A 22729-nucleotide genomic window follows, 5' to 3' on the forward strand; every position below is an offset into this window, starting at 1 on the left:
CAGCAAGAGGCAGCAGGAACATATGCAGATCTGGCGATGTGTCCTGGACCTGAACAGTTGTCATAACCATTATAAACCGTTATAAGCAGTAGTGTAGATCCTGCCTAGGAGTCACAGGATACCATTGTTTTGATACTATTACATTAGTATGCAATATTATCTGCTTATAAAACTAATTTTATTGATGTGAATCATTTTGAAAGCCATTATGTTTGAAACATCTCTTACAAAGGGTGCTGCTTGCTGACAGGGCCGGTGCCAGACTATTTTGCGCCCTAGGCAAGATGAACTACTTTCACACACACACCCCAAAAATGCCTACTTTGATTTTTAAGAACATATGTTTCCTGGAAAAAATAAGCGCAAAACTTGAAACTGCTAAATTTATTTTAAAGTGCAAAAAATACGTCATGCCAATTATAGCAAATTGGAAAGGAACGTCTATGGGTCTAACTCACACATGCGCACGCACACACACTCACCATCACAAACAAACCATCATAAACAAACACATGCATGAACACATGCATTCACTCAAAAAACCCATGCACCCCATACATTCTCTCTCTCTCTTCCGGGCGCATTCCAGAAGTCTGAACATAGAGCCACCCCAACCCCACCCCAGCGTCCCTGGTACCGCTTCGGCTGGGTAGGCGCAGGGCGCCATCTTGCCCGCCCAGGCCCAGCTGAATCCTCAGGCTGGGCCGGCTCACAGCCAACGCGCGTGAGTGCTGCGCTGTGTCCGGCACCCCTCTTAGCTTGGCGCTCTAGGCGGCCGCCTGAGTGGCCTCTATGGTAGCACCAGCCCTGCTTGCTGAATGAATTTTTAATTCTACATAATGATCAAAGGCCTGTACGGGTGAAACTTCTGGGATTGATTTTGCCCAGGAAATGGAGTTCCACTTCATTATTTATTTATTTAAGGTATCACTAAGCACTTTTTCCTGGTCCGACAGACAGACGTGGGGCTAAGCAACTCTCTGGAATAAAGGTCGGACAGTCCCTCTTAGACAGAGGGAGAAATGATCTCCCGCCCGAAGAGGGCGCGAGCTCCACAAAGGGGTCAAAGGCGCCTCTAACGGCTCTTACTACCTTCCCCCACTCCTCATCAGTCAAGCAGCGGCGCGCGCGCCACTTGAGAGCGGGACAAACCGGAGCGGGGGAGGGGAGAGAGGAGACTCAAGCTTCGGCTGGACTCCAACTCCCACAATGCTTCGCAGACAGGCAGCGCTACCCTCTCAGTGTGAGCGGAGCTCATTGGCGAAAGGACCTCGGCCCCGACAGACCTATCAGCTCCCCTCTCATTGTGCGGTGGCAGCAACCGACGTACACACATTAAGCAGGGATCGGTGCAGCCTCAGCATCCCCAGGGGCTGCCCTGTGCTCCTCCTCCTCCTGCTGTCGCTGTCTTTGCGCCGAGGCGCTCGCAAACGGGCTGCTGTGCCAGTCCGCAGAGCAGAGGAAGAAGCATGAATCTAGGGTAAGGAAGCGGAGACGTACCGCGGCTGAATCCCCGCTTTCTGCGCCGAGCTCCCTCGCCCTGTGTGTGTAATGCAGCCTTCATCCATAAACTGACGCCTTCCAGATGTGTCAGACTACAACTCCCATAATCCCCCAGCCGGTTGTGCCGGCTGGAGGATTATGGCTTGTAGTCCTACACATCTGGAGGGCGCCAGTTTGGGCAAGGCTGGGTTGGTATGTCTGTGGCTCCCTCGTTGTTATCAGAGCAGAGATTTCCTTTTAAATCTCTCTGAGGTGACAGGAGGCGGAACCTCCTAATCTCAACTGCGAAAGGATTCCCAGAATGCAGGAGATCTGTCTAGATGGAGGGTCTCCCTTCGATCATACGTGACTTCCTAGAAAATTGAAAGTCCAGATGCAAACGTTATTCTGTGGCTAAACACTGCTTGTCAAAATCTGTGTGTACCTGAGCAAACTATGTGCGATCCTCAGGATCTTTTGCATTATTTTCCCCCAACCCCATATTATTATATTTTCATCCTGGAAAATGCTTGCTTTGATCCTGTGATATTGCTAGCTAGACCTTCCTAGAAATTCTTGTGATGGTATAGCGTGTCTTGCAATGGGATTGAGTTGAGGCTGCTTTATGTGAAGGTGCCAACTTTTGAACTAGTCCTTGTTACTCTATGTCTAAACAGTAGCAAATAGCTAGAGGGTCAACCCATGAAAAAACTTTTGGCTACAGAGTTAAAAGCATCATCTGCTGATGTCCATGTACTGGGCTGCTGTTTAAGGCATAAGAGCAGACCAAGGCATTGTTTTCTGGTCAGCTGGCAACCCTAATTATATGGACGCAAGGAGGGCTGGCCCAAATCATTTTACTGTCTGAGGCAAAAAAACAAGATGGTGCCTCCTACCTATTCCATACGATGGTACAGGTTCCGCCGCCACACCTAGGAATAGCAAGCTAGTTTAGGAGATCTAAGAAGCTGCCCCCCTGCCCCCAGCATCTGCTGCCTGACATGCCTGTCTCAGACTGGTAGGGCTGGCCTTAGGTGCCAGCCTTAATGAATATTATTAAAGTGGCAAGAGGTATAAATGCTAGAGTTCATGAATATCATTCTCTAGTATGAGCTAGTTGAATATTGTGGACATTCTTTGTTTTTGTAAAATACCCCAATCCAAAATGTGTTGCATGGAAATGAATCTATTTTATAGAATAAAAATATTCTGCCCATATACCTCATGATATGAACTTTGGAGCAAGTAAATGAGATGTAGCTAAAAAGTTCTGCAAATATTTTCTAAGGAATGGAGGAAGTACTTTGACCTGCAGCTTTCAGATGTTATTAGATTCAACACTGTGCCTGGCTTTTCAAGCTACAACACAACACTTGTTACCATCTGCTGAGAAGACTAGCAATTTTCCTTAGATTTGTTGTGTCAGAAGACACTTACGCCATTATAACTTCAAGGTCTGACTATTGGATGGGGTTGCACTCCCTCTGAAGGAGCGGGTTCGTAGCTTGGGGGTTCTCCTAGAATCATCTCTGTCACTTGAGGCTCAGGTGGCCTCAGTGGCATGGAGTGCCTTCCACCAACTTCGGTTGGTGGCCCAGCTACGCCCCTATCTGGACAGGGATAACCTAGCTTCAGTTGTCTATGCTCTGGTAACCTCCAAATAGATTACTGCAATGTGCTCTACATGGGGCTGCCTTTGAAGACGGTTCAGAAGCTACAGCTTGTCCAAAATGCAGCAGCCAGATTGATAATTGGAACCAGAAGGTTCGAGCATATAAGACTGATTCTGGCCTACTTGCATTAGCTGCCTGTACATGTCCGAGCCCAATTCAAGGTGCTGGTTTTAACCTATAAAGTCTTACATGGCTTGGGACAACACCTGATGGAATGCCTCTCCTAACATGAACCTACCTATACACTACACTCAACTTCTAAGGTCCTCCTCTAGGTGCCTACTCCGAGGGAAGCTCGGAGGATGGCAACAAGGGAAAGGGCCTTTTCAGTGGTGGCCCCCAATTATGGAACAGTCTCCCCGACGAGGCTTACCTGGCACCAACATTGCTATCTTTTCTGCGCCAGGTCAAGACTTTTCTCCCAGGCATTTAACAGCATATGGTGAGTTTTTTAACTGACCCCAGAATAGTTGTTTTAAATGGGTATTGTCTGTTTTTGTGCTTTTTATGGTTTTAAATTTTGTATATTTGTTTTTAATGTTCACTGTTTAAATTTTTGTAAACCGCCCAGAGAGCTTCGGCTATGGGGCGGTATATAAATGTAAATAATAATAATAATGGTGCAATGTGCTGTACATTGTCTACTGAAGAGTAAGAATAGCTACTAAAGAAAGAATCGCTTCTTTAGATTTCCAGGCACAATTCAAGGTGGCATTTAACTGGGAGTGGAAAAGGGGACAAAAGCACCAATAACAACCGAAGAAAAGGGGAGATGAATACTCTTGTGCTGAGAAGGTTTAAAATGTTTAATGGTGATTTCTTCAGTAAAAAATAATATGTAAATTTAAAAAAGACAGATTGATGAGTACACTAGCTCGACGTTTTGGGCCCTCAGGTCCTTCATCAGGAGCTGCAAACAGATCAGACATTCTATCAGAAATTGTTTCCTTAGAAATATACATACTTTTTACATATCATCTTCAATATACTATATAAACACAGAACAATACTCATACAAACAAATGCTTTAAAACAATCAATTTTTGGTCAACTTAACTTTCTCAAAGCTTTCCTTTGCCCTGAGAACTGGAAGCCTAAAATACAACAATATTGAAGATGATATGTAAAAAATATGTATATTTCTAAGGAAACTATTTCTGATAGATTGTCTGATCTGTTTGCAGCTCCTGATGAAAGACCTAAGGGCCCGAAACGTTGAGCTAGTGTACTCAACAATCTGTCTTTTTTAAATTTACGTATTATTTTTTATCGAAGAAATCGCCATTAAACATTTTAAACCTTCTCAGCACCAGAGTATTCATCTCCCCTTTTCTTCAGTATTTAACTGGGGCCGTATATAAGGCTTACCTTCCATGTCTGACCTAGACTTGGAAATAAAAAGAAATAGAGGACAGTTGCCCAATCTCAATCTGTTCCTCAGAGCCTCTGCTGGCCATTCACACCTCCTTCATCCCTGCCTCCCAAGAGAGAAAAGGAATTGGAGGTATTTTCTGCAGTACTGATATGTGGCTATTCACTTTTTCTCCCTCCATTTAGAATTGTATCTAGAAGTCTTAGTCTAGGAGGGAGAAAGACGAAGGGACCTCATGCACAGAATCCACTGCAGTGCCGCAGAGATAGGGCACAGGATTAGTACAAGGCCTACTTGGGCCAACAAATCAAGTCACTTTAGCATTTGCGTTTTCTCTCCTGTCTTTCTCCTGAACCAGAAGGATGGCAACCAGCAAGACTAGTGGCATACCCCAAGTGGGCAAACTTGTTGTGTGCGGCAGGGTGTGTGTGTATGGAAGGACTTCTGTTAGTCCTCTTGAGATAGGGAGAGATACAGGTACAGACAAAATGGAGTCCAGAGATCTCCTATGTGCACCATTCTCATTCACAAGGAAGTGGCTTTTGGCAAGCTTGGTTCTATCACAACCCCCATGAGGTTCTAAGAGTAGCTCCATGATCATGTGCTCAGCCTCTCCCCAGAACACTTTAATTAGTGGTCTGCCAAAATGAAGCATTTGACTACCCAAGCATTTCTGTTAGAAATACATTTTTAATATAATCTGGCATTTTATAGTCAGGATTCACTGTCATGTTACTTTAGGGTTGTATTCAATATTAGTCTATTTTAAATCCTTTCATTTCAATGGGTCTACTCTAAGTAGAACTATTATTGGATATAATCCTTAGTTTCTGGTCTTTAAATATTTTGGTTGTGATGATTTGTATAATATTAACACGTAGTATTTCGTAGAGATTATCTAACCTGTTATTAAGATGCTGTAAGTTTTTAGAGGTGTGAAACTGCTTTTGTTCTTCCGTTAAAATACACATTTTAAAGGAGCGTATATGCATGCATATTGCCATATACGTGCTAATATCCATTTTAAAAGAGAAAAAGATACCCTTTTCCCCATAGCAAGGCACTAATATCAGTATTCAATAATAATTTAAAGCCTGTGGGCTCAGGTTTGTTGGAGATGGCAAGGTAATGAAGTTAGATACTTTTTTCTGTATTACAAAACACACAACCCATTCCTAATTAAATATTTTAAAAGATAAATAGCTCCCTTTCGCAGTGTTGAGCCTAGGGTGGGTGTAGTCCCCCAAATAACTACCGTCATAGAGTGTGTTAAAAATGTAACTACACCTAATATATATGCATTCCACTTAGGCTGAGTTATTTTTTCATTTCACAGTGATAGTGGGTGATTCCACAATGACAGTTAAATTCCTTTTCTGTGTAAACTATTATTGGATTCTTTGGTTGAAAGAAAAACAACTGAAAGTGGAGAGGAAAGAAAGATATATGTCAGATGCTATACTTTAACCACTGTTTACTATTTTGAGAAGCCTTTAATTAGAAGCCTGCTTCTCTGGTTCATTTAAAAATTATGCTCTCTATTTTTCCCATGACAATTTCAATTATGGAAACATTTCACTTTCTGTTACATTGCAGGGATGGTTTAAAGCTTGAAACTGAAATACTGGATGGAAAACCTAGGCTGATATTGGCTTCTTATGGTATGATTACTTCTATCTGTAACTATTGTAGTGTTATTTTAGCCAAACGACTTTGGCAATTCATGTTCTAATTTATTTGAATGGATGTATTTTGATTACCGGTATCAGGTATGCTGAAGGCACTGACCACAATCCAGTGTACACAATGGGTGAGTTCACTCGACATGACAACACACCCTGCAAAATAAGCTATGCAGTGTCGGTTGTCGTTGGAGCAACCCATGGTGAGCCCGGCAGATGATTGGGCTTACCATGGGTTGTTCTCTTGCGCCTTCCCCCTCTGTCCTCCAACCAGCTACGGCATGTATCCCAGGGGACTTGGAGGCAAAACCCATCTTGTCTGCCACCATATCCCCCTTCCTGCTCCAATCACAACTTACTTCCATAATCTATCAGTGGGTAACTTGCGCATACTGACAGGTGTGAAATTGAAGAAACGGGACAAGATCAGCCCCTTAGCACAGTTATCCTCAAGTTCTGAAGTGTGGAATCTAACTTTGGGGGTCCCTCCTTCCATTCCAATCATCCCTGAGTCTCCCCCAAATGGTTTTAAGGGTGGTCTAGGGTCTACCCCATTTTCAGAGCTCCCATTTGCAGTAAAAGGAGAACTCTGAAAATGGGATGAACCCTAGATCACCCACCATGAGTTGTCATGTCATGCAAACCCAGTCAGTAGCTACAATAACCAGAGAGTGATTATCGCTCAGTGGCAGAGCATCTGCTTTGCATACAGAAGGTTCAAACCCTGCTAGCATCTCCCATTTCAAAGGATCAGGTAGCAATTCATAGGAAAGACCTTCTGCCTGGAGAGCCACTGCCAGTCAGAGTAGACACTACCGGCCTAGATGGACTTTAGAAGGCAGCTTTCTATATTCACAACAGAATATCATGTTTGCCTCCTATGGGAGATTCCTTTGTGGAATGTTGGGTCCCTCCGTCTGTGCTTATTTCTGTTTTTAAAGCTTTTTCAGTGTAATCGTTGATCTGCCTTAAATTAAGGTTTGCAGAAAATAACATCCCTAGTCTCTGTATAGTAATATTTTGGATAGAAGTCAGAAGGTATATGGGCTGCCTGATCTTTTCCTCACTTTTAGCTGCTCCAGTGGAAGTGGAAGTTTTGTGTTGCAATAGTCAAAGAAAAATTCTGTCGCATTGCCAAATACAAGCATTTCTGGGGAGAGTGCTGGTATATGGGTTTGTGGCAGGTATGGTATTAAATGAAACATCAAATGTATAATATATGAATGTAAATATATATATATTTAAATTAAAGTTTCAAAATTAAAAAAAATAGGGTTGGGGAAGGAGGGCTGTTGAATCAGGCAGGTACTATGGCTATCGCTCCTTCTAATAGCCAACTCAGATGTTATGTGCCGATGGCAATGTAACTAAATGAGAAACAAAGAGAGAGGTTTCAGCATACTTGGGGAAACCCTAAAATTTGCAGAAGTACCACAAATATTTTAGACATCATCATCATTATTGGGTATAAAAAACAAACCACAAAACCCCAATCCAATGAGGACTGAGTTTGCTCAGGGGCCAAGGAATGTTGAGGGTCAGTTGGAAAAGAAAATCGGAAAACGAGTTAGGGGTGGAAATAAAACCATGTATGTTGCTTGATTGGAACTCCAAACAGGAACACTCCTGTAAGCGGGTGAGGATACGCTACAATATTTTATTACAGATCTCAGTTGTATTAAGAAATATTCAGCAGCGAGAAGTCACATAACAAATACAAGCATTCTTGGAGCATTAGTGAAACAGTGCTAGTGATACAAAGGAAGAAGCTGGTTCATAACTGAATTAAACAAGATATATCCTTGTACCAATGAGAATCAGATCCTAGTTTGCTACGTATTGTAGCTTCTGTTTTTCTTTTCTTTTTTTACAACTGCGGCAAACCACCATTTTCCAAGTGCAGAAGCACCCAGTTGGCAATTATATGGGCAGAATATGTACATTCAGTAAATTTTGTATGATTGAAAATAATGGATCTAGTCTTACAGCCATTGAAATTTTTCCAACAGATATTATTTTCCCTAGAATAACTTGAAACTGTCCTGCTCCTTGTTCTCATTTGTGCTTGTGTTTGTTTGTTTTTCTTTCACAGTGGGCAAGTCCAAACCAAGCGTAAAAGTAAGTGTACTGTTTTCTTTTCCATAAACCGATAGGCATACTTAAATCCTTCCTGCAGGATAAGAGCTATGATATAATTTGATTGTAATGCTTCTGCTGCCTACAAATTGTAGCTAGATTTGTTTTGATCTTGCATTTCACTAGAAACTACTGTAATTCAGGAAAATGTTACGATCAATATGGCACCCACAGCAAAATTGTAAGTCTAATCTTTGTCTTTAAAGCCCTAATGTCTTGGGATCAGAGTACCTTAAGGACAGCTTTCTCTCATATGAATGTACCTAGCTATTAATATCTTCCTTGATGGTCCTTCTTTGGGTCCCCCCTGCCATCAACTGCCATCAACTGAGGCAGGTGGCACCCTGCAATAGGGCGATTGATGTCTTTTTGTTGCCAGGTGAGGATCTTACACACTGCTCTTATTCTAGCTGATAATGGGTTTGTTTGTTTTTGCTCTCACATGAATGAGCTCATCCTGAACTTCGGACCACTTGGGAGCTTCAGAGGGGAACAGGGCAGCTGTCAAAGCCTTGATGCATTTCTTCAGAGCAGTCTCCAGGGCACCGGGGCTTTGGCAGCTGCCCTAATATACACACCTTCAGATCAATCCTTCTTGGCACTGATGCTGCCCTGAAACGTTCATATCAGGGCAGCCATCAAAGGGGGGAAATAAAAAATATGTGCCCGCAAGATGGCAGGGTGAGTGGGTGTCTACATCTCGCCAAGTACTCTCTCTCATTTCCCTGTGATATTCAGTGAGGAGACACAAAGTTATCTGAAGCAAGACTTTCTTTCAAAGTGGTCCAAGCTGAATCTGCTCACAATCTGAAGTGGGGCCTGAATCCAATCCTGACTTCTCTGCACACCCCTAGTTTTCAGTATTAAGATGAGAGAGAGCAAATAAGGAACTCCTATTTGAAGTTTTTGTGCTCTACCAGTACAGTACCCTTTGAAATAGGCTGTAATCTTAAAATTAATTATGCAAGAATTGTCCTACTTCTCAAGCTGGAACAACTGAAATGTAATTTCCTTGGCATGGTTAGGTAAGCAGTTTCAGGTTATAGACTAGAGGCTATTAAAATATGTAAATTGTTACTGTTTTAACAGATATGTAAAAACAAATTCTTAAAGCATACATTGAGAGCAAAACAGAACGGACATATTCTGAAATCAGTGCAAACTTCCTGTGAGAAGAATGAAAGTTTAACAAAACACAAAACTGGATCAAGACTTTCTGTAACAAAAGGTGGTAAAAATTCTGAGACTTCAATATTTACTAAGGATTCACCGAAAGAACCCTGCAATAAAGATCATGCTTTTATTGTCCAAAAAGACAGCGGAACTGGTAAGCCTGATAACACCAGAATTTCAGATAAGAAACCTTTGGCGTCCAACAAGAAGCTTAAAAAGCATCCTGTTTCTGTTGAGGATCTACGGGACAATTTGGTATGTTTGACACAACAGCAGCTTGAACAGATTTTGATGGCTGTAAAAGAAGGAACCAAAGGAGTCCCCCAGCTTCAGGACGAAAAGAAGGAAAAAACAAGTAAGATATTTATCTCCTACTAAGAACCAAATTACTTTCCTATTAGTTTTAGTAGCGTAGTAGCTTCCTAGCAAGGAGAAGTTTACATTGAATTAAATGATCACATAAGCTACTATTAGGATTAAAATGGGAAGATTCTTTTATTGTTGAATAGTTTTTCAGTGGACCTCCTATTCATAGCTGTAATATATATTTAGTAAATATATATTTGGAGTTGTTTGAGCTTAGAAGGAAACTGTCATGTTTCTTGTAAATTTAGATTCCAGTCCAATACGATTCTTGTTGTAATTATATTCTCTCAAAAGGTCCTAATGTGGAAGACTGATTGAAAATGTCCATATTTTTCATCTGATACAGGTGCATCCTCCCCACAGGGAGGAAAAGGGAGAAGGCAAGCAGAAGTTGCTTATAAACCTGCATGTTTTACTAATAGTTCCTAGCACCTTGTGGTGACACATTCTAGCATTAATTATACCAGGAGACAACTCCCCCACTAAGCTGGTACAGTGATAATTTGCTAAGATGTATTTATTTATATACTGCCCCACAGCCGAAGCTCTCTGGGTGGTTCACAAAAGTTAAAACAGTAAACATTAAAAAGTATACAAAATTTAAAAACCATCAGAAACATAAAAACAACAGTATCTGTTTAAAGATATTGATGCCAGCACATTTTTACTCTGTTCCAAACTAGGTCTTCCATCAGTAGCTGCTTCTTGTATCTTGATTTTGTAGGAAGACTGCAATTGGCCAGACAGAAATCATGTATGTTTACCAAACTAGCTGAACTGTAACTGTTTGTCTCCAGGAGGGAACAGTGCTATAACCTTCAACATGGCTTGTAAGACGGTGTCCAATTATAGCTAGGAGTCTGTATTTCTATATAGAAGAAATGGGCAATTACAATGCAAAAGCATCTTTAAATAACTCTAGTTGAATTCAAATGACATTCCAATTGCCAAACGAAGATAACGTAAGCTTAAATATTTGAGCTGACCAACCATCAAGGAGGCTCGATTGAATTTATGAAGCTGAGTGCAGAGAGGATGGAAACTAAAGCAGACAAGCAATCCTAAACCATAGTTTCTGCATTGGATATTGCAAATTGTTCTAGACTGTGATTAGCACAAACCTTGATTTGTTGTGGTGTCTGAATTGAACCACTGGCAATACAATCCTATGAAAGTGTACTCAAAAGTATATCCCATTGAATTGAGTGGGACTTCCGCTTGGGTATGTGTGTGTAAAGGATTGCAACCTGAACTCGTTTTGTGGGAAAGAATAGAGCTTCATACAGCACTTCTTAAAAATCACTCCATGTGCTCACATCCTTTATTTTGTCCTCTTGCAATATTCTAATCTCCATCTTTTGCCAGCTTATATCTTCTTTACACAAAAAGCATCTTGTAATTTTTTCCATCTTTATCTTAGACCCTAATTCTAATTTTCTATGCAACGTCAAGCTCAATTACGTTTATCACAGCTAGCTTGCACTTCATGCCAGCAAGTAGCAGCATGGTGCAAAAATGTCATCAAATAAGTGTAGCAAGATCTAATTTTTAACTCTGATAGGTGTTATGGCATGATACAAAAGTCTATTATCCTTGTAGTGTGAGTGGGTTTCCTAGTTCAAGGAAACAAGGCAGCTAAGAAAAGCTGGAATCTCTCAGGTCCTTTCCTCTTGGCATACCCTTCTTTTCTGCTGATTTTTAACTGCCCTGGTGTGGAGTCTTCCCCTTAATGACATTGTGTCTTATCACAGTCATGTGTTTTAAATGTAATCTGCATCATGCTCATTCACATTATAGCAAAGGCCTACTTTCCCTAGTTTTCAAATTTATAATAAAGTTGAAAATATATTTGAAAATATAATAAATGAATTTATCTGAATTCTCCATTTTGGTGTAACCATTTTAAGATGGCACTCTTGTCTACATGAACTGCTGCAATAATTTCCTAGGCAAGTTATATAAATTCAGGTTCCCAGCATTGACCTATATGCACTGTGCTTAAGTTGCATAGCTCTGCTAAGGAGGAGGAAACACTGGTAATGTCGTCTTACAATGCAGTCTTTGAAATGAGTGCCTTTTCTAGTAGGCATACTTAAGATTGCAGCCTTACAGCAATTGTCTACTCAGAGGAGATTATCCCATTGCGTTCAATGAGGCTATTGGATTTCAGCCTTAGCTTTACTAACTGACTCATGGGGTGTAATAGTAATTTTCAGTTAAGATGAGAATAGTATCAGACATTCATTTGTGACTGCTCTCAAGTCAAAGTTGATTCAGAGTTGTTTTGTACTTTGCAGAGTTTTATTGGAAAAAGATGCATGCATTTAAATAACCAATTTTATATATTTTATTTTTTACAATAAATGGAAGCAGCAACTGGAAAAATTATGCCTCTATTTCTGATTTTATTGTGAGAAAATGTGTATGCCATTCACAATCAATTGTAATGTGCATAAATGTTACCATTTAAAATGTTACCATTTTAAAACCACAAAAATAAGTAGGTTGAATATTTCAGAAACAGATTAATGCACTTTATATTCACAAGTAGATTGGATTAGAGCATTACTCTAGCATCACAGCAGTAACTTAGGAGTATAACCCTTTAGCCAAATCAAAAAAGAACTGGCTCTTGGTATAATTAACTGACTTTACACTGGACTCAAGGAAAAAACTACTGCAGCATTCATTTTAAAGAGCCTTTGTTTTTTTCTAGTATCAAAGAATGCAGATAGCAACCCACCTGCTGATCAGACTCCAGAGGAAAACATAATGGGATTACTCCAAAAGGCTGGTGAAGTTCCATCTGTTCCAAGTGAAACTAGTTACATTTCAAACAAAAAACAAGGAAAATCCAAGCATGTTGAACAGAAAACAATCACGTATGTAGTTCTTATCAACTAAAACTTCAGATTAGGTTGACTTTTTAATAATATGAATGCTTTTGAAAGAGAATATTATCATTAGCTTCAGGGTAGATGGCCCTTGAACACTATATGGAGTGAGTTGGATCCAGGATCTGCTTTCTGTGGTTGGAAGGCTCTGCCCATGGAAGCTGTCTCTGCCTGATTTTGGGGGATCCCCTCTACACCACATTCAACCGGGTCCCCAACTTTCTGTGTAGCATTTTCATAAGGCTGGAGGGACTGCCCTGGGGAGGAGGGGGTGGGGAAGTCCGCTTCTGACAGCCCAGTTGCATATCTAGATCTGACCCAGTATATAGCGTACGTCTTTACAGAATCATATGGCAACACTTGCATGAAAACTCAGAAACTGTGACTCTCTTCAAATATCATGTTAAACTATAGGTTAGCATGATGGGTACAAAGCTAGCCTCCTCCCAAGCTTGTCTGTTCCTCCTTTCGCCTCCTGCTTCTGCGTTTAGTTAACTGCCTTCTTTCTGATTTTAGTTAACCGCAGCTTCCTGTGTCATCAGAATTAGGTTAACATTAACTATGGTTAGTTCAAACAAGCCAGCTTCAGAACCCACAGATTAAAACTAGATTGTTTGAAGCTAACCATTATTAATGTTAACTACAGTTTATAACTCCAAACAATAAGACAAACATTATTCTATGAATTAGGATGGAGGAGGAAGAGAAGGAGAAGGGAGTTGGAGTGTGTGAGTTCAGGTGGAAGCTAGGTCATTCCTGCTCATGCATATCATGCTAAACCATGATATGCAAATGTGGCCCTGGATACTTCAGTGCTTTGTATGCTCAGATGCTACCAAATACAGTCACTGAAGATTAATGCAAATAGATACTGACACTCCTTCATTGCAGCCTCTGATTGTGTGATACAATTTCTCAGCAACTGCTGGATGTATGTAATATAGTTATGTATGTATGTATGTGTTTGGGATTGTCTGTTTGTTATTAATGTTTTTATTAGTTCTGGTCAATGACCGTAATAAATTTTTTCATTGTGTCATTGTGTCAATTTATTTTTCCTTCGAGGTTTTAACCTGTTCCTTCAGGAGGGAGTTATTAGGGAAGACACTTGCTCTCCCCTGTACAAAGTGGAAAGACAGGTTTGGTCTCTAACCAGGCAGGCAGAACTGTAAGGGATACAACAGCATGAATCTGCATTAATAGTCTCTTTTTGTTCCTGATCCTGTCATCCCTGATTCTGTCATTAGTAGCTCTTTTAACCTTAGCAGTTGAGCTTTAAACATCTCTTCTAATTTTCTTCAGAAATTCATGGAAACCAGCTGACATGTTTAGTAGTCTGGGAGAACGAGAGAGAGATAAAACCTTGTTGGATGCTAAGAAGTCCCAATGGAAGAAGGAACTGGGTACAGTATAATTGGCTGCAATTGTATTTTAGACAACTGATTATTAAATAGGCACCTAATTTTGTGCAAATACTTTGTTACTGTGTTTAAATGTACAGTATATGAAGTGGTGAATCCACAAGTCAGGCTTTATAGAGCAACTCTGATTTTTCTGCTATTAATACAAACTTCAATATTTAAACTAAGGTGGTTGTAGCCAATATTAATGTAACTTCCCATTCATTTCAATGGATCTATTTTTAAGTAAGAATAACCAGGGTGTTTAAGTTGGTTTCAACTGTTGTTAGAGCAGAAGTTCACTTGTGCAATGAGACTTCCCCATCTTCTCCTCGTTCTATAGCCTCCTGCGTGTCCCCCAACACTTCTGGACCAGATTGGGGGGTACATATCCTGCCAGCAATTCCCTTCCACTGGTGGGAAGACACCATTAGATACAACTCATAGATATTTAAATGATTTTTGTTACTTTTTCACTTAGTTATGTATATTAATCAGGTAACTGAGGCAGTATCCAAAAGGGCCATTGCACTTATGTAACTGATGTAGTGTTGGCATAAGCAACTTCTAGTGCAAAACTAATAGTGCAAGCTGGCGTGACAGGTTTTCTGGGGAAACTAGAGGTTGCTTATGCTAGTGCTACATCAATAGCACTGATATCTATAATATATGCAATATTTATAAGTCTCCATATTGATGTAAATAGAGGGCTGGAGCACAGTGCTTGTATTTAAAATTTAGTTATTTTAGTGATTATGGGTAAACCTTGCTTGCCAACTTCAGTTCTCCATCTATAAAACAGGGATAAAAATTACAGATCTTTGTAGGGTGGTACAAGAATAAATAAGGGGGGAAAGTATTAAATGCATTTTGACACAGTTTTCTAGGAAATAAGTCCCATTGATTACTTCCAACGTATGTGTACTCTGAATCACAGCCTAAAGGTATTGTAGAAAACTCAGTGCAGCTTTGAGATCTAGAAGGCAGGACATCTTTTTTTTATTTGTCTAATTATGGCAAATTTGAAGAACATTAAAATGCTAACCAATTATTATAACAACACAGTTTAAGCTCCTTGGAGGAAGGGCAGGATTCACATAGAATGAGTGAATACATTGGATATGTATATTTCATATTAGTTTGGACAAAGCCTTTTTTTAATTACCACATTCTCTGCAATTTATATCAGTGAGAATTTTGGAATCTACAACTAACATCTATTTTTAATGGTTCATAAACATTTTTTATTATTAGGTTATCTGATGCTATTATTGTCTTACAGATTTTTAAAGCCTCATATTATTGCTTATGCCAATGTATTTATGTGTATTTAGTGTCTGCACTTGGATGTCACAATAAAACATGGTTTGTCACAATGAGAATGAGCCTAGGCAAGTCCTACACTCACATGCTCTCTCCTCTTCTAGAGCAGCCACAAGGAGAGCTAAAAAAAATTCATTTCCATCATAATTCGAAGTTGGGAGTTAGTTGGTCATCCCTTTTTGACTGCCTTCCCCTTGACTGATTCTTATGAAACATACTTCATTGGAAATCTCTTGTCATGCAGATTGCATGAATATAAAATAATTCCACTATCTTCTATAAAAATGTACTATAACGTTTTATTTTTAATATCAAAAAATTGTCAAGTTTAATTAAACAAACGTAATTAATTGCAAATTGGAAGAAAATGAAACATGAACGCAAAAGAGTTGTACCCAGTCAAAGTTTAGTTGTTGTTCAGAAAGGAAATCTCCAGCTGTTAAATTTAACAAAATAACATTTAAAGGTCTCAGTACACCTTTAATTAAGTTAAACCTTTCATTAGATTTCAGTTTTCTCTATGAACTATGTTTGCAGGAAACCAACTGGTTCTTGATTAACTGCAGCATGCCATATCATTGAATTGGTTATTCTTAAATATGCTTTGTTTGAAACAAGCCAACTTCAAACCATGAAGCTGGTTTCTTCCACAGCCATAGGGTTTGGTCATAACACTGAACGGAGGTTAATAAAAAAAGAAAGAGAGCTTCAGAACTCCTCATGGCTGTTCCAGAGGAGGAGAGGGGATGAGGAAGGTGCACTAGTTGAGACGCACTTAGGTTCATGTAGCCAAAGAATAGTTCCACTGATTGTTTCTGTCTTTAAAAGATGAACAGGTAGCTTTAAAAAAGAAACTCAAAGAAACTTTGGAAACAGAGTCAAAACATCACCCTTGGCAGAAAACTGATACAAGGAAAAGCTGCTCAGAAAAAGTGCTAATGGCTCATCAAGCTAAGGTAAAAAAAACCAAAAAAAAAGTTTTGTTTAATGGATAAAAAGTTGATATTTTTATTTATATTCTAATTCTGCCCTATGCTATTAGTGAAAATAGATGTCTGCATTTAACTTTTATGTGTTGTATTGCTGCTGTTCTTCCACTCTCAGCCCAACCAGTAGGCATATACTCATACTAATTTTATGATTAGGCAAATTATTTGGAGGTTCCATGCTGTATTCCAAATACCTTCACAGGTCCATCCTAAAGAAATCCACTGCCAAAGGCTCCTAGAATTAATATTGATGTCTAATGCATACAGGTGTTGCCTTTTTTTACTGGACAAACTTAATTGCATAATATGTAATTGTATAAAACATTGAGTTTACATTTTAACACCAATGTAAAAAAAGCAATTTGTATGATGTCACCAAGATACTTTGTTTGTAGATGGCATTTTCAGATGACTTGAGTGCTGCATCGGAAGATATCCACACTTGTAGAAGTTTAACCATTGAGGCTAGTGAAGCTTCACCAAGTGTTTCAAGTGGACAAACTGGACAATTCTCTAGTTTCAGTTCTCCTGACTTACCAGCTGCTATCCGAACAGCATTTGTGTTAGGGGTAAGAATTTGCACTGCAGTGTTTTTGTGTTTTTAAGCCCTAGACATCAGTGTATGACTCAATGATTATGGAATGCCTTTCTGTGGCAGTTTTCAAGTGGTTGGTTGGGCAGGCAACATTCAGATTAGATATAGGATATCCAGTTTTTAGGGCAATGGCAGGATTGGTTAACATACATAGGAACTTCAGAACAGAACCTAATGTGTCATGTGGAACTCTTTAGAGGTTGTTACGTTTTGCCTTCTGTCCTCTTGTTATGGGCCATTCTAAGAAAAATAGATTTTCAGGTACACTTTGCATTGAATTGTAGTCTTAGTTTGACTTTAAACTTGTTAAGCAATTCCAATTATACACACACAAAAACAATAGTGAACAAACAGTAGTGTGGTAGAATGTTGGATGTAGAGCTTGAGTTTAATTATTGAAAAGAAGCCATTCCCAAAATTTTGGAACTTGATGTGAATACTAAGACAGTACCAGTACTAAAGCACTCCAAGTAATTTAAATAAATCTGTCCAGTTACATAAAATAGCATGAATATAGAGAACAATTAAAAAGTCTTAAGGAAATTTGGCATGGGAAAAGTCTGTAACTTGTACTATATTTTATAAGATCTTACCTGCATTTCCGGAGTGCAGATAATACACTAGCCAAATACATCTTTTAATCTGGATTTATTGTGAACCAGCAAAGTATGATTTATTAAATGCTTATTCAATTTTAGCTGTTTCTATAAATCCAGATGAATTCAGATTAATCTATCTGGACTCATCTTTAGCCTTTACACTACAAAATGGGACATTTTATACAGGTATAGCAGACATGTACATCCACATGTTTGAATAAAGTAAAGGGTTAATGGAAATAAAACATGTCTTCTTCTTTTAGGAAGCGACACCAGTAGAGCATCCTTTTAGTGCTGTCAAACGTGAACAACAGAAAAAGTGGCTTGAAGAGCTTGATAAACAAAAAGAAGCTGACAAACTACGAAAAATAGAAGAAAAATGTAATTTATCTAAGGTAGCTGTGATTATGAAGGGTACTTTGGCATAAGAGAGTAATAGTTTGAAATTGAAGGAACAGTGTAAGAAACAGGCTTTTCACCCTCATATCATAAGAAACAAAATTACATTTGGTATTGTCCTATGAATACAAATTGCCATTTGTAGTCTGCTTTATGTATTTGTGTGTGTGTACGTACACACCTGTTGTCTATGCCTGCCAATCGGATAAGTTCCTACAGTTAGCTAGAAGAGCACAAATTACACAAAATGGCCTTATACTTGATGGCCCAAATGTGCAAAGCCCTTGTGTTACATATTACCTGGCCTATGTAGAGAGGAAGTTGCACTCACTTTTCCATATAACTATTATTTGTTCATTTTCATTTCTATTCCACCCTCTCTCAAAGGAGCGAAAACAACAACAAATCTACTGCCTGAAGATTATACAAATGGCCTCACACATAAATCTGTGCATTATTTGTTTCTTTGATTTGTAACCCACCTTTCTAGCAAGGAAAATGCCACTGAAACTGGCTTAGCAGTCCAACTGAGAATAATGGATCTTAGTTTCAAGTAAACAACAACAATATTATTATTATTATTATGATGATGATGATGATGATGATGATGATTTAGAGTATTTTTATCCCGCACCTCAGCCAAAAGGCTCTCGGAGCGGCTTACAATGTATCAGTAAAGAAGACAGTCCCTACCCTCAGGCTTACATTCTAAAAAAAGACATGACACACAAGGAAAAGTGTATGGAGGGAAGAGGGAGAAAATAAAAAGAAATTAAGGAGACTGCTTAGGCTGGTGGGAAGGCCCTGCTCCGTCCTCTCATCTCCCAATGGAGGGGCAAACCAGCAGCAACTTCTTCCCCACAAGGTAAAGATGTTAGCGCTGTGGGGGGGGGGGTCCAACTGAAGCAGGCTCCGATGGTGCCTGCCTGCTCCAGTCTCCCTCCCATGCTTAACTTGCACCAAGTGCGGAGCATTCAAAGCTCTGTTATACTTTTTGGGATTTGTTTGTGAACATTTAATAGCATTGTGTCATGTCCAGTGAACCTAAAGATGCAAGTCATGCAGTTTAAGAGTATTTAAAATAGCAATGAACTTAAAATATTTCTATAATCCATTTACAGGAAGTAATTTATGGTGTCTACTGTTTTTGAGGAATTTAAAGCAGAAAACCTGGGCATAAAATTAAATGTAAATGTTTTGTTCATATTTCTTTAGGGTGAAGAACATGACAAGTGGACAATGCATTTTGATTCTTTCAGGAATCATGTGAACTCTTTTTCGCACTACCCTTTAAATTCAACATATAAAAAACAGCCCGAAGCTTTATACCTTTCCCTTGAACCTCAGGACCAGACTGCTATTACACCTACAACTTTATGCCAACCCACACCTACAGAAGTGGATATCTCAGGAAAAGCAATGGGAAACAGTATTTCGGAGCCAAATCAGAAAGCCAGGTGAATGTCCCCCTCAGTTTTCCCAGTCAACTTGCTGCCAGCTTTTAATTAGCCTAATATTTGATAGTGTTGTTTCTTCTTTGGAGACTGTGTTCAATACATTTATTTTGGTTTTAGTTAGTGTTCTGTATGTATATACAGAATAATTTTCTTCAGACTTGTCTTACTGCACTAAAATTTCTGATCAATGAACAAAAGCATAGTTGTGACTATAATACCTGGTGTGGAGAAATGTCTTAGGGTTTTTACACAATGCTTTGATGTTTGTTTAAATGAAAGTATGTGCCTCTAAATGCTCTTCTGTTCATAGTTTCCTTCGTTCAATGACTGCCCTTTTGGATCCTGCTCAAATTGAGGAAAGAGAGAGGCGACGGCAAAAACAATTAGAACATCAGGTAGAATTACTAAGTTTTGATATAGTGTTACTTTTTTGTTTTATTTATTTTCTGGTTTTCCACAAAGATGGAGAAAATATTAATATTGAACCCACCCACCCCCACAAAAAATGCTGAACAAGTGATAGGAATTGTAATGATGTAGTTACTTGCATTATGGTTAGGACCATAACCAATTGCTATTCTTGTCTTAAACATAACCTGAGGCATGCTGAGGAAATGTTATTATTTTTCCTTTCACTGGGATGTTGCAGCTGAATTTTTGTCAGGTGCTCTGAAAGACTTCTATTAATAAACTTGTATCTGTATTTCATTCAATGTCCCCTTCTCTTAGTTGAAATCACTGCTAGAGTTTCATTATTCCAGATATTATACACATCTCTTAATATATCATTTTCTGTTATTCTTTAAACCTTTAGTTGAGCCACAATATATTAGTCAAAATGTTGTAATTTTAGAAACTGTAGCACATCTTGACACCTAAGGTTTCATTTCCCAGATCTTCAGCTGCTCATTTATAAAAATTAGCTTCATGTCCACCCAAATTTTAAGTGCTACACTGCTCATTTCTCCTTTCCATATATACACTTCTATATTCATTTGTTGCGTAGGATCTTGATGAGAATAGAAAATACAGATGCAAGGAACCTTAGGCAAAAACCACTTTGGCTTCTTGTCACTTGGGCAAATAATCAGCAGGCCGGAAGGCCACTCTTACTCAAGTAACTGATTGAAGATGTTTCATGCAGTAGCAGAAAGGGGAATTTCCTAGTTGCTGCTTCTGAAGTTTAACAGCTCCTCTTCTAGAAGTCTCACTTAAGTTGCATGTCACAGGAAATGCTTTCTGTTGAATGCAATTCCTATCTAATACACATATAGGTGTTTGAATGTTTTTCGAATGTACTTTCAAAACTATTAAAAATCTATATACTGCAGATGTTATAAGGAGGGAGAGGTAGCTGTTTGTTTTATAAAAGAAAATAACAGTCCTCATCCTCATCATCTAGGCCTAATAATAATAAACACAGCATAAACAGTCATAATCCAGGGAAATTTAAGAAATCTAATGGTGTTGATAGGATAGTATAAAATAAGGGGAGAATGACTTATGGAAGATAATTTCAAGAGGATCTTAGCTCTATATACAGTATATATAGATACAGATATATAGATACCTGTGTGTGTGTGTGTGTGTGTGTGTGCGCGCGCGCACGTGTGCATGCATATCTTTCTGTTTCTAATTATCTTTAAATCCTACTTATCCACAACTCTCAAGAGCATTTTATCATGAACTTTTCCAGAAAGCCATAATGGCTCAAGTGGAAGAAAAACGGCAGAAGAAACAACTTGAAGAGGAACAAAGGAAACAGGAAGAGCAAGAAGAAGAACTCCGGCTTGCAAAAGAACAGGAACTGATGAAGAAGCAGTTTGAAGAAGATCTGCTCAAACAAAAGCAAAAAGAGGTAGGCATCTCACAGTGTTCTATGGCAAGATTTAAACTGAGCAATTACTGTCAAATGCAGATAATAGTATTTTGTGCAGAATTCCACTGCCTGAGAATTTCTGTTTCCAGTACTCCTTAGTCCCCGATATGGTTAACAAACCAGAATAAATTATGCCGAATAAAAAGTTGAAATAAACGGTGCAATATGTACGATGCTTTACAAGACTCGATAGGAGTGGGCTTTAGTCCATGAAAACTTATATCAGATCTATTAGTTTTTAAGGTGCCATGAGGCTTTAGGTCACAGCCAACTTCGTCGTTTCACCAGTGGAATGGTTACCTCTGGCAGAACAGGACTTGCCTATCCTTCTCCCTGCAACCTCCTCCTGGGTGTTCTCCAAATCTGCCTCAGAGGGTTGGGAGATTGCAGGGGAAAGAAAAGATGTGTAAGTCCAATTCCGCCAGCAGTATCTGTTCTGCTGGTGGAACAATAACGTTCGATCCAACCTGAGGCTTCCTTGGCATCAACATGCTCGTCTTTTTAGTTTAGAACAGTGGCGGGCAGTCTTTGGGGTTTGTGTGCGGCTGCCCCACGTGTTGAGTCACTGGACTGTGTGTTGTAGTCTCTGCATAAACAGATTAATATGTTCAAGCCCTAGATTAACCCTTCCCACCCAGGGTGGCTATGGAATCCCCTGGACAGGAGGAAGTATAACAGGGCTTCCTGTTCCAGTTAAGCCTTGCTCAAGCAACAAGTTCTTCCTGAGCTCTGAGCCTGTTCCTGTATCCTTTGACTATCCTTCTCTCCTGATTTGCTTCTTCCTCCTAGTTTGGCCCTTGGTTCTGGCTTACTTTCCCCACCTGAACATTGGCTTGCCTCTCAGCTTTTTGCTCACTGCAATCCAGCGCAGGCAGCCTCACGTTCAGAAACCAGGCAACTTTAGCTTCAGCTTCTAGTTGAAACTGAAAACCTTTTTCCATTTGTTAGTATATATGTGTGTTCTCTCTTTCTCTCACTCACTCACGCACACATCCTGCTTTTAAAAAATCCCTATAACATGCAATTCATAGAAATAAGTAGTGTTTAAGACAGCTTCTAAGTGTTTGTTCCCTTGCTAACTGCTCATGTGTTTATATCTTTATCTTGTTAGGAAATTATGACCCTTAAAACAAATGAGCTATACCACACAATGCAAAAAGCTCAAGAGCTGGCCCAGAGATTAAAACAAGAACAGCGTATTAAAGATCTTGCTCAGAAAGGACATGATATTTCCAAATTGCAGAAAAATCTTGGTGGTGGTAAGTTCCAGGCATAAATGGGGTAATTATACAGAGTTGATTGGACGTAAG

General features: G+C 39.3%; 1 protein-coding gene across 1 annotated transcript in view; it reads left to right on the plus strand.

Annotated features, from left to right (window-relative positions):
• The first annotated feature begins 1410 nt into the window (after positions 1-1410).
• Positions 1411-22729, plus strand: part of CCDC66 (coiled-coil domain containing 66) — a 40539-nt gene continuing 19220 nt past the window's right edge. Inside the window, exons 1-13 of the mRNA XM_063121297.1 lie at positions 1411-1480; positions 6124-6188; positions 8302-8327; positions 9435-9873; positions 12601-12766; positions 14081-14181; positions 16330-16457; positions 16886-17059; positions 17948-18079; positions 19299-19540; positions 19851-19935; positions 21237-21398; positions 22531-22678. Of these exons, the coding sequence (XP_062977367.1) occupies positions 1470-1480; positions 6124-6188; positions 8302-8327; positions 9435-9873; positions 12601-12766; positions 14081-14181; positions 16330-16457; positions 16886-17059; positions 17948-18079; positions 19299-19540; positions 19851-19935; positions 21237-21398; positions 22531-22678 (1879 nt within the window). The 5' untranslated portion in view covers positions 1411-1469. The remainder of the gene's footprint in view (positions 1481-6123; positions 6189-8301; positions 8328-9434; positions 9874-12600; positions 12767-14080; positions 14182-16329; positions 16458-16885; positions 17060-17947; positions 18080-19298; positions 19541-19850; positions 19936-21236; positions 21399-22530; positions 22679-22729) is intronic.

The sequence above is a fragment of the Elgaria multicarinata genome, chromosome 3 (assembly GCF_023053635.1).
Source record: "Elgaria multicarinata webbii isolate HBS135686 ecotype San Diego chromosome 3, rElgMul1.1.pri, whole genome shotgun sequence".
NCBI classification, from domain to species: Eukaryota; Metazoa; Chordata; class Lepidosauria; order Squamata; family Anguidae; genus Elgaria; species Elgaria multicarinata.